This window comes from Moschus berezovskii, chromosome 14, assembly GCF_049115385.1.
Source record: "Moschus berezovskii isolate FMDL1 chromosome 14, NW_MosBer_1.0, whole genome shotgun sequence".
Lineage (NCBI taxonomy): Eukaryota > Metazoa > Chordata > Mammalia > Artiodactyla > Moschidae > Moschus > Moschus berezovskii.
The window spans coordinates 57,793,656-57,806,810 of NC_142473.1; the positions used below are offsets into that span (position 1 = coordinate 57,793,656).

Here is a 13,155-nt window from a genome sequence, read left to right on the forward strand (position 1 = left end):
AAAAGCTTCTGAACAGCAAAGGGAACCATGAACAAAATGAAAATACAACCTAATGAAGGGGAGAAAATATTTTTAATTACTGTATCTGGACAAGGGATTCCTATCCAAAAAGTAATTTTTTAAAAACTCAAAACTCAGTAGAAAAAAAATAAACCATCAAGAGGATACAAATAGATATCTTTCCAAAGAAGAAATGCAAATGGACAAACAAGGAAGGACAAGCAAGCAGGCCCAGGATGGAGAAGAGAGGATGGAAGGAGCCTGAGTCCCTTGAGAATGCCAATGAACCCCAGAATTAACCATCACTGGAAAGCCTTACTTCTAGCCTCTTACTATTTGAGATAAAAAAGAAAAAAAAAATCCACTTGTACCTGAGTTGTAAAAACATCTTGACCGATAGAACAGGTAGGAAGTTACTGAAATATTTCATGTGAGACTGCAATCTCCCCAGGCCCAGCAGTTGAGAAGCAGGGCTCCCCAGGGAGCCATAGACTTTCAGAATCAATTCTTAGAAGCTTATTCACACCATGGGTCAAGAGTCTCTTTAACAAGGGGTAACACTAACCTGTCCGGTCAACATCCTTTTTCATGGGCAGTATAGTATAATCCGGCTGGTCATCTGAGGCATCATATATCCACGACTTGGGCTGCAGCATGGACTGGGGCTGTTTCCGGGGACTCCCCCTGCCTCCAACCCAGTCTCCAGACCCATCTCGGAGCTGAACCTGCTGTAGGTACGGGATCCGGAAAATCCTGTTTTGGTCCAGGCTTAACTTCTTCAGTCTTCAATTAAGGAAAGTGAATACAGAATCACAGCAGTAATGATACCTCAGGGACATTTACCAAGCAACTTTAGGGAAAGAACATGGAATCAGTCTTGGACACTTACTCCTCCTCTGTGACCTTGAGCCAGTGACTTACCCTCTCTGGGTCTTAATATCCCTACCTCTAAAATGGGGGTAGCATTTATTAACCTTTTGAAGTTCTTGTGAGGATTAAATGAAAAGATATGTAAATAATGTGGCACAAAGTAGTGTTCAGTAACTGGCATTTGAACCCCAAGTAAAATCTCCAGAGATCTAAAACTTAATCATTTAAAGGCCAGCATTTCATTGCTTTAACCAAATATAGTCAGGCCTCCACAATTATGGATTCTATGTTGGTTGAATCTGTGGATGTATAGAGGGCCGTCTACAGGTGGAGCTCAGAGTTTAACTTATCTTTCTGATTCTCATTCTTTTTTCTTTAATTCCATCTCCTCTCTTAGGGTTAGGATCCCGTTTCTGATAACATCCCATCCTAATCTCTTTGCTGCTTCTAAACCAATCATGTGATCAGAAATATCTTTACTAATGCCCCACTTTTTTGGCTGGAGCTAAAGCTCAGAGGGGAGATGACTTACCCACGGCCACACAGCTGAGATAAGTGGAGGAACTGGGATTTAAAGCCAGGCCTTTTGGCTTCCAGAGCAGCACTCAAGGTGTGAGCAAGGATGGGGGTTACAGAGGGCCCTGCAGAGAGAGGCTTTTAGCTTTACCTCCTGAGCCCGGCCAGGCTGACAAAACAGTTGGGGCTGGAGAGTTTGTTGTCATCCAGCATCAGTGTCTCCAGCGCTGGGAACCTCAGGATGTACCTCTTGGTGGTCAGCGATGTGGCAGACGCCTCCCTGTGTGCACAAAGACCTGGGGTGATGATCAAGGGCACGGGACAAGCTCCATCATTCCCAGGAAGAAATGGAGGATAGGGAATCAACCAAGAGGCCTAACCAGGGGATTTCTCTCATGGTCGAGTGGTTAAGACTCCAGCCTTCTGAAGCAAGAGGACATGGGTTCAATCCCTTGTTCAGAACCAAGATCCCGTATGCTGTGTCGTGTGGCCCCCTCCCACCAAAATAAAGAAGCCTAACCACCTTGGAAACTTCTCTAGTGCCCAAGAATGGTTTCTTCAGAGAGAGGTACCAGAAAGTGTAATCCCCTCTCCAACTGACCCCCTTCCCCAAACCTCACTCACACATCCAATCTTTCATATGGAGAAAGGTTGTACATATCCACTGATGGACTCAGTGAGACCAAGCTGGGGCAGGATGGAGAGGCATTAGTAATGTTCATGGAAAATACCAGGGTGGCAAAATTTAGGGAAACATTCTATAGGAAGAACACTGCACGATTTGGGGCCAGGGAAGGCTCCCAAGTATGTTGTGTCACCCCAAGAACTGGTAACCACAGAAGCACTTGGAGATAACGACCCTGGCAGAGGCCAAGTTGGGTAAGGTAAGACAGATGAAGGGCACCATTCCTGGCCACAGTGAGGCTCTCCTCTAAATGACTTTGTAGAGTGCACACATCAGTATGGAACTGCGAAGTCTTTTCTTAAATTAAAATTCAAATTCTGAGGATTTTCAGAAACACGTGAGATGGGGATTTAACAGGCTGAGGTCCTGAATCACACACGTGGGGCAGGAAGTGGTGGTATTTCAGGTACTACCATCAACGTGACCTCATTTGTGTCACCAAGTGGATGAGGCTTAGGTAATTATTTCTAAGCACATGAGAGACAGATGACTCACATCGTGTTTTCATGCCTCCCTCCAACTCCATCCTCTCTATACACAAAAACAAACACATAGGGATACCTGGTCACACGCACACATACACACATGTGAATCACAGGCCTGCAATAAGAGGGCTGGAAAGTAGCCTTTCTTCTGAGCCTACTGTATTCCTGACATTGTGTTGTTTTATATATGTCATCTCAGAGGAGCACTGGGAAGGACAGGTGTGATCGATCTCCTTTTCAGATGAAGAAATTCGAACTTAAGAGTCACTTGCCCAAAATCTCAAAGTCAGAAAGTGATAGAGCTCCAATTCGATTCCAAACCCCAGGCCCTTTCCACTACAGCGCCCACCTCTCACATCACATCTTCAAGCCCTATGTGAATTAAAGGGTGGGGAAGTGGAAGGCTAGCTGCTGGCTGGGTGGGAGAGAGGCTGACAAAGGTAGACAGTGAGTTCAAAAGCCCGAAAGGACTGTTAACAGTTCACTAAAGGCAGGAATATTTCAAAGGTGAATTTACAGACAGCACACAGCCAGCTGTGCACTCATTCATTCATTCACACTCAAGAATTTTTTTACACATATTTGTGGAGCCAGGCTCAGGGAATACAAAGAGAAAAAGAGCACATTCCCCTCTCAAAGCTCTTCTCGTAGTCTCGTGGAGGAGACAGATGCTCAGTACACACTGAGACCAATACTAGAGCAGAGGCGGGCACAAAACTTGATGGGAGTCACCCACTCAGGTGGGGAGAGCCCAGGGAAGGCAATGCTTAAGCTAAACCATGAAGACGGAGAGGGAGAGAACTCCCTGTTGATCCAATGGTTAGGACTGCTGGCTTTCACTGCTGAGGGCCTGGGGTTCAATCCCTAGTTGGGGAACTAAAATCCCACAAGCCATGAGGCGTGGCCAAAGGGAAAAAAGGAGAGAGAATTTGCTATGTTCTTAAGAACTGTGAGAGAAGGAGAGGAACAGGAAGACAAATCATTATTTTGTGTAGTATTCTCAGGGGCTCTGGCTGGTCATGTGCCTCAATATGGGGCTCGGAGAAACACAGGCACTCACCTGTGGACAAATGGGGTGAGCCACTGAAGGAGTAGGTCTGAGAGCTGACAGACAGAACTTCCGGGGTGCTCCACAGTACTCAGGACTGACATTCAGCATGACCCCAGGCCTGAGTGTTAGATGCCTCGCTGTTTGTCCAGTAAATTCTTCCTTTTTTGTTACTCTAATAGTGATGGATTTCTGCAGATTATAACCATGATAATTCTGACTAAAAAGAGGAAGGGGTCAGATACCGTTTCCAAAAGAGCCCTGGCAAGGTAAGGGGCAAGAGGATTGAAATCCAAAGACCAGAGACACTCAACAGAGCAGGAAGGAAGCCTTTAGCTCCTGGTATTTTTCAGGATCACAGATCACTCTCTTCCTCTTCCTGAAAGGACCAACTTTCACGCAGTGAATTTTTAATCTACCTGAAAGCAATTATAGGATGGTGCACAGAAGCTCTGTTCATCTATAGTTAATTGGCCAATCTTTATTTTACTCCAGTGAAATATGAAACAGCTAAGAAGTAAGACTTCAAAAAAATTCCTCTTAAGCTCCGTAATAAAAAAGCTAGCTCTAACCTGTCTCTTGTGAAAAGTCACACTACTTGCCTTTTCAAAGTTCAGCTCCAATGATAACATAGAGGAGTTTCATTTTATCTCTAAAACACATGCCTTGAAATAGGGGGGCCATCAATAGGGTGAGGAAGACAAGATGCAAAGCTTCATAGGAAAGCATCAGACTCTCCCACTGAGCCCTTCCCACAGCAGTTTTGGGAGAAGAGTTCTTTGAAGTGGCAGGAGTCTGTCAGTAATGAAGAAACTGAGATTTCCAGCTGTAGTGCTATTTTTATTATACCTTCTCTTGGCAAAGGGAAGTGATACCATTTAAAATCTGGTAGCTTTAATGGAATTGTTTAGAAGGTAAGAGTCTGCCCTGGTGGTTGGGTTCCCATTCAGGAATGGGAATTCGAGTACCATATTAGAAAAAGCATGGCAGTGGGGATCAGGAGCCTTGGGCTCTGGTTCTGGTGTTGCTGCTGCTTTGCTTGTTGTGTGGTTTCTAGTTGGTCTCAAGCATCTCTGCGCCTAGTCGGTTGTGAGAGGTGAGGAAGAAAAGAATTCAGGCTGATGACCATGTTTCTATCCTGGACAACTGCACAGCAGATGAAGAGCAGCACCCATCAGTGAGGCCAGGGACACAGGAGGAGAAGCTGGCCTGGGCATGTGTCGGATGAGTTTGATAGAATAAGTAGGATGCATGGGTGTATAGTTCAGATGACAAAAGTGAAGTAGAGAAATAACTTAAGACTTGGGAACGGAAGAAAACACTAAGAAAGACTATAAAGATCAAGAAAAACAGTGGGTTGAGAGTGGACAATGGGGGACCAAGATTTAAGAGATTAGAAAAGGGGGATCGACAGAGCATACTGAGTGCGGACAGACGTGTGGGGAGACAGTGACAGTAACGCTTGTCTGAAGCCTCACTGCTTTCAAGGCATAAACATTTCAGCTGATTCTCTGATGCAAGCAGAGTATCTATTCCCTCCTTCTTACATGTAAAGAAATAGGAAGTACAGGGTGGTGAAGACTTGTCTTACTTCATGTAATAAGACTTTCCACTGTAAACAACTAGAATGATGAATAAAGTATATGTATTAAAAAAAAAAGACCTATCATTTAGACCTACTGCATGATCCAGCAATCCCATTCCTGGGGATATATCTAGAGAGGACCATACTTTGAAAAGATACACGCACCCCAGTGTTCACTGCAGCACTATTTACAATAGCCAGGACGTGGAAGCAACATAAACGTCCATCAAAGAGGAATGGATAAAGAAGATGTGGTATATATATATATATACACATACTAGAGTACTGCTGCTGCTGCTGCCAAGTCTCATCAGTCGTGTCCGACTCTGTGCGACCCCATAGATGGCAGCCCACCAGGCTCCCCCGTCCCTGGGATTCTCCAGGCAAGAACACTGAAGTGGGTTGCCATTTCCTTCTCCAATGCATGAAAGTGAAACGTGAAAGTGAAGTCGCTCAGTCGTGTCTGATGGAACCCATGGACTGTAGCCTACCAGGCTCCTCTGTCCATGGGATTTTCCAGGCAAGAGTACTGGAGTGGGGTGCCACTGCCTTCTCTGCAATAGAGTATTACTCAGCCATAAAAAAGAATGAAATAGTGCCATTTGCAGCTACATAGATGGACCTAAAGATTGTCATATTGAGTGAAGTAAGTCAGAGAAAGATAAATATCATGTGATATCGCTTATATGTGGAATCTAAAAAAATGGTACAAATGAACTTATTTATGAAACAGAAATAAGAGTCACAGATGGAGAAAACAAACTTATGGTTACCAGGGAGGAAAGGAGGAGGGAGGGATAAATAGGGAGACTGGGACTGACATACACACTATTATATATAAAACAGATTAAGTAAAAAGGACCTACAGTATAGAACAGGGAACTCTCTACTCAATACTCTGTAATGACCTATATGGGAAAAGAATCCAAGAAAGAGTAGATACATGTATACGTATGACTGATTAACTTTGCTGTACACCTGAAATGAACACAACATTGTAAATCAACTATATTCCAATAAAATTTTTTTTTAAAAAAACAAAAAGATGTAAGAGATGCAAAGACAGTAAAGTACTGTGCCAAAATCTAAAACTTCAGAGACAGGAATTTCCCTGGAGGTCCAGTGTGGAGACTTCACCTTCCAATGCAGGGGGTGCGGGTTTCATCTCTGGTTAGGGAGCTAAGATTGCATAGGCCTTGCAGCCAAAAAACCAAAACAAAAAACAGAAGCAATACTGTAACAAGTTCAATAAAGATTTTTAAATGATCCACGTTAAAAAAAAATCTTAAAAAAATTAAAAATAAAACTCCAGAGATAGAAAGTGGACATAAAAAGCTACTTTTGCTATAAGGATATTTGCTGATATTATTGAAAGAGAAGGTGGGGCATATAATTGGAGATCCTCACTTGAATCTGGTATCCTAAAGAAAGGTACCCTCAGAACCAGAACTAAGCCCATTCCTCTGATCCCCAAACCAAGGGGAAACTACCTTGGAGTGAACAGAGAAGGGGAAGGGGGAGGGCAAGCTGGTCTTCCCGAAAAACTCCAGCCCATATTTGTATCATTGGAGTGGTTCATAAGATAGCCAGCTAGTTTATTTAGTTTAAAATGCTTCCATACCAGGCACCTAGGCACATGGCCAAAATAAATGGAAAGGCTTATGGTCCTGCAGACTAAATACCATGAGCCAACTCTCTCCCAAGTATAAACTATAAAATCCAGACTATATACACATATACATATATAAGACAATCTTCTTTAGGGCATCTGGTAACTAATAAGCTGTGAAAAGTTAGGGCAGCAAGATTTGGAAGAAGGAGAAAACCTGAAGGGATTCATGTAACATTTGGGGCCACTTTTCGCCTAGGGCTCTCTGCTGACTCCAGAAGTGGCTAAGAAGCTAAGCAGAGATTCTGACAACCTTGCTAGTCCAGGAGGCCAACAACTGGAGTCCAGAGTATGTCATAGAAAGGGAACCCCAATCAACTGCCCCTGTTTTAAGTTAGGGCAGTGGAGGACTAAATCCAAAGAGGAAGTGTGAACTAGAAAACTGTGATCCTTGCAGGGACTGAAGACTAGCTTCAAACAACTTCAATTTCTGTAAATGAATTAAGCTGGAGTTATTGGTGACCTACATAGCCAAAAGAACTCTAGATCTGGTGAGGAAAAAAAGGTGATTTGAATTGTCCACAGGGGGAGTCATGGCTTCTCATTCAGTTCCTGACTATCTACATTTAAATCAAAACTAATCAAACTTTAATAAAATGAAATATTCAGCTCCTCAGTCACACTAACCACATTTCAAGTGCTCAATATGACTTGCTTGCTTGCTTGCTAAGTCACTTCAGTCGTGTCCGACTCTGTGTGACCCTAGAGATGGCAGCCCACCAGGCTCCCCCATCCCTGGGATTCTCCAGGCAAGAACACTGGAGTGGGTTGCCATTTCCTTCTCCAATCCATGAAAGTGAAAAGTGAAAGTGAAGTCGCTCAGTCGTGTCTGACCCTCAGCGACCCCATGGACTGCAGCCTTCCTGGCTCCTCGGTCCATGGGATTTTCCAGGCAAGAGTACTGGAGTGGGGTGCCATTGCCTTCTCCGGCTCAATATGACTAGTAGCTACCATATTGGACAATGTAGATATAGAACATTTCCAACAATATAGAGAATGCTAATGAATGCTTTCAAACATAACTAGAAAATACCTGCAAATTGGTGCTAAGTCTGGGTTATGAAAGGCACGGTGTTCCATACCAGAAAGTGGGCGATTGTGATGATTCAAAGGGAGAATGGAAATTTAGCCTGTGAATGGACCTGGTAAACTCACAAACCTACTTTGTGGTTATCTCCCCAGTTCTTGCATCACTGGAAAAGATGCACTAAGCCAGTGACAAAACAACCACACTTTTTTTAACTGACCAATAACATGAGGGCTATTATAATACGAAGGGCCAAACTGAAGCCCTAGGAATCTTGCTTCCAAAACAGTAAATCAAAGATAATTCCACATCTCTGAGGTAATAGCAGAGATTACTGCAAACACTAAAGACTGGAAAGGTAGAAAGATGATGAGTCCTATAACATCCCTGTTTATTTTGTTTATTTAACTTGCGCAGAAGACAGGTCTTGAAGAATAACTGTAAATTACTCAATCACATGGTGATTCCAATTTCAGCCACTGTTCCCTATGTGAACTCTTCTTACTGTAGAACATCAACACAGCCCCTAGCACTTGCAATACAGCTAAGGATCTTCCAGATCTTACTTTCTCTTTATTAATGAACAAGAACCACCAGAAGCAGCCTGCTTTCACCTGACAGGGACCACAGTATACCTTTGTTCTCTTCCCTGGGGGCTACATTAACTCTTTAGCTCTATCATAATCTAATCCATGGAAATCTTGATTATTTTGGTATTCCACAGAACACTATGTTGATTGGAGCTAATGGGCAGGAAATTCAAATACTTTAGATGGATTGTGCCACAGGATGGAGGTAGACCTTAACAAAAATTCAAGAAACTGACACCATGATTAATGTTCTTGATGTCCAGGTATCTGGAGCATGTTGGAATATACCTCCAGTGTGAAAGACATCTTTCACTGCCTTCTACTAAGAAAAAGTTACAAAGTTTTGTTGGCTTTTTTTTTTTGGGGGGGGGGCAGCTACACATAAAACATTTGTGCTGTTCTGATCCATTTATTGAGGCTGCTAGTTTTGTGTGGGAAGAGCAAGGCAAGGCTCTGCAACACGTCCAACTGCCATGCAAGTTGCTCTCTGGGCGTTATGTCATTTACCAAGGGTATTGGGTGTTATGACTCAGCAGGTCCAACTGTGTTCTGTCTAAGGATGTATAGATAGGGTTACCATATATCCTGGTTTTCAAGGACAGTTTGAATTTTCATCTGTTATCAAAAATAATTAATAGTGGTGCTTTTCCCTCTCAACAATGTTCCTGGTTTGAATGATAAATAGAGTGAATGGTCACTCACTCTATGAATAGAGTCTTTTTAAGGCACCAATTACAGAATCATTTTTTGAGCAAAGTTTTATGCTCTATTCTTCATGTAACTATTCTCCTTTTGAAAAACAGCTTCTAGCTTACTCCTGCATGTTGGTAGAGACTGAACATCTGACCACGGGACACTAAGGTGACCACATTTCCTGAGCTGTGCATCATGACCTGAATGCTCAGAACTCCCTCAGCACATGAAAATAACATTGGAGATCAGCTCAAGCAAACTGGGAAAAGTTGAATGAATTAACATTGCTTAGATTTCTATGATGCCTACTCCTGCTGTACTGTTTCTTCATCAACCCATAATAATGTTCTATGACCACTGGGTGAAGGAGAACAATATGCAACTGGATTTACAAATGATTTTGCATGATATGCTGATACTAACCAAAACCAGACTGTTGCAGGATTATAACTCCATACAAAGGTGGCTCTGAAAGACAGGGGAGGAGAAATCCTCCCAAGAGATAAAACCCAGAACAATAGATCTGACTGTTCATTTTACTTGGTTGGTGAGATAGCCAAAAGTGCAGGTCAATGCTGATTCATGGGCAGTGGTTTAGCTGAAGAGTCAAAGCTTGGAAAACATAATGTAAAACTGCTGACAGGGAGGACTGAGGGAGAATTATGTGAATGGACCTCTCAGAATGAATAGGATGAGAATTATTTGTATTTTGTGTGAATTCTCCCAAAGACTATCCACTTCAGATAAGACTCGCAATGATCACGTGAACAAGATGTTCATTCCATGAATGTCAGTTAGATACCCTGCTACTTGCAAAATGGCCTTGGCAGCAGGGAATAAGGCTACATACTTCCCCTCCACAAAGTTCATTTGGCTACCAGTCCTGTTGAACACCCAACCTGCCAATAACAGAGGCTAATGCTGAGTTGCTAACATGGCACCATTTCTAGGAGGATTAGCCAACCATCCAATAGAAGGATGACTAGAGTGGACATTTACTTTCATAAAAGGAGCAGTGATTTTTTTTTTCTTACTGAAATATGTATGTATTTGAGACATGGATTTTCCCTGCCTAACCACAGTGTTCTGCCAAGCATCACAATCTGTGGATTTACAGAACGTCTTATTCGTTATTTAAATAGTACACATAACATTGCTTTTAACCATGGAACACATTTCATTGCAAAGAAGTACAATAATGGAATCAGGACATGGAGTTTAATTTTTTGGCAAGTACTCCATCACACAGAAGCAGCTGACCTAACAGAATTGTAAAACAGTCTTCTGACAATTTATTTATTCCACTAGCTAGGAGACTACCCACTGTGAGGTTGGATGCTGACTTACAGGATGGAGTGTCACATAAACAAGCAACTAAAACTGATTCTGTTTTTCTCACACCGGATCATAAGGGCCTAGGAATGAATGAATGAAAATGAAAGCAGCTCCTCTTATAATTTGCTTCTAATTCCTGCAGCTCTGAGTTCCTAAGTTAGAGCTCTGAGTTTCCTTGGGAGGAATACTTTTATAGGGGACACAAAAATAGTTCGACTTAACTGGAAGTTAAGTTTACTACTGGCCTCCTGGGTTCATTATTCCACTGAACCAACAGGCAGGGAAAGAGGGGTTTATTATATTGGCGAGGTGACTGATACCCATTATCAAAAGTAAGTATGATTGCTGCTCCACCTTGAGGGCAAAAAGGAATATCTTTGGAATTCAAATAATTATCTGGTAAGTAAAAGTAAAGTAAAGTCGCTCAGTCGTGTCCGACTCTTTGCGACCCCGTGGACGGTAGCCTACCAGGCTTCTCCGTCCATGGGATTCTCCAGGCAAGAATACTGGAGTGGGTTACCATTTCCTTCTCCAGGGGATCTTCCCGACCCAGGGATAGAACCCAGGTCTCCCGCATTGGAGGCAGAGGCTTTAACCTCTGGGCCATATTCCTCTTAAAAGTGTCATGTCCATTAGTCAAAGTTGATGGAATTTCTGCAAGATGAACAGAGTTCTGGAGTGGGATGATTGTGACGGTAGCCCAACAGTGTGAATGTACTTAATGTTGCTGAACGGCACACTTAAAATGGTTAAGATAGAAAGGCTTCTGATAGGGAAAGAGGACAGTCTGAGGTAGCCCTTGGAATATGTACAGAAGCAACATAAGAAGAGAAAGTAATGGTCATAAGCCTGCTCTCTGGAGTCAGATGGACTTGGTTCAAATTCTGCCTCTGCGACTTGGCTTTGTAACTCTGGTTGTTATTTAATTTTCCTGTGCCTCAATTTCCTCATCTATAAAATGAGGGTGAGGATAATAGGACACTTACTTCATAGTGTTGTGAGGATCAAATGAGTTAGTATATATTAAGAGTGTCAGAATAGTATCTGACACATAGTAAGCATTACACATGTATTACTATTATTAAGAGAGAAAGGGCCAGTACATTCTGGCCAGAAGGCACAGCCTCAGCAAATGTACAGAATGGAAATATGCAAAGCTTATTTAGAGGGTTCATGAAGGGGAATAGTCTGGCAAGAGCAATAGCCACAACTTACAAATGAGCAATCAGAGGAAAGGACAGTGACATGCAGACACCCGTGTCACTCCCTATTGGGTAGGGGTGTGGACTCCCTAGCTGAGGCCTCCCCAACTCTTGGGGCTTTGCTTCTACCGATACCTTTACTGGGACCATTAGTAGGTGGCATTCTCCTGGCTTTGAACACTCACAGTCTGTCCTTACAGCCCTTTAGAGCTGCTTTGGACTATTTTTTGGATACTTGTACTCAGGAGGGAAACACATGGGACAGACTCTGGGATATGGGACTTACTGCTCTGCAACAGCCAAACTGGGTGGCAGAGAGGTGAGGCCATTGCCTGTGAGGAGCAGGACACGGAGGTGTGGCAGAATCCCCAGGTCACAGATGGCATCCGCCGTCAGGCTGTTGAAGGAAAGGTCCAGGAACTATGGTTCAAAGACAGAAGACGGAGAAACTGAAGCACTCCTCGTGACAATCATGCTCATACATGAGGTGGGAGGCGGCTACTTTTTTTTTTAACTTTCCACAGGGCCCATCAACCACAGACTAAAACCCTCCTGACTCTCTGGATTAACATTCAAGGTCTACAAGAGTTACTTCCTAACCAATTTGCCAGCCTTTGCTCCCATACTGCAAGCTTTTGTTTATCCCGTGGTGCTAGCCAAAGTGACTCGTCCCTATTCCTTGCCCCACCCCACCCAGAGATCTTTGCTTGAGCTTTTCACTCAGGAATGCCCTCTTTCTATGTATCAAAGTCCAAGCCCTAAAAGGCCAGCTCAAAAGCTCCCTCCTCCTGAAAGCTTTTTTCATTCCCAGCCAGATGGAATCTCTTGCTCCTCTGACTTTGAGTGTTTTATCTAGACTGCTTCCAGGGTATTTCTCATAGTCAGCCAGGTAACTGTGATAACTGGATATAAGTCTGAGGACTAGAGATTTTGGTACATGGATGTGCCAAGCGAGCAGGTCCTGGTGCACAGTGTAGACTAGGCTATAAACTCTCTGAGGTGAAGCGCCTTGTCACTGTAATCTAGCACAGGACCTGGCACAGTAGGTGCACAGAACATAAGAAGCTGAAATGAATTGGCTTATGAGGACAATGACCCAAACTGTCACCTCATCATAAAGCACATTCTAACTAGCCACCGAGATTCATGATATAGTCGACTTGGGTTAGGGGGCCAGCCAGGAAACAAAGTTTCTTTCTGCAAACACAAAGGCAATTATGATAAATGGTATCACTCCAGTCTTTATTTTCTTTCTCAAAGAGCCTCTCTGGACACCTACTTTAGCTCTTTGCTCCCTTCCCTCCCTCTCTGTAATAGGGAAGAACCTTTTTTATTTTATTACCCGGTAATCACTAAAGGGCGGAGAAGGCAATGGCAAGCCACTCCAGTACTCTTGCCTGGAAAATCCCATGGATGGAGGAGCCTGGTAGGCTGCAGTCCATGGGGTCGC

At 43.3% G+C, this 13,155-nt stretch overlaps 1 protein-coding gene across 1 annotated transcript in view; it reads right to left on the reverse strand.

The window, feature by feature from the left end:
• The window catches only part of XRRA1 (X-ray radiation resistance associated 1), an 80,278-nt gene that overhangs the window by 35,626 nt on the left and 31,497 nt on the right, over window positions 1–13,155 (reverse strand). The window contains exons 8-10 of the mRNA XM_055423674.2: window positions 11,992–12,125; window positions 1,538–1,666; window positions 566–783 (exon numbers count right to left, since the gene is read on the reverse strand). Of these exons, the coding sequence (XP_055279649.2) occupies window positions 566–783; window positions 1,538–1,666; window positions 11,992–12,125 (481 nt within the window). The remainder of the gene's footprint in view (window positions 1–565; window positions 784–1,537; window positions 1,667–11,991; window positions 12,126–13,155) is intronic.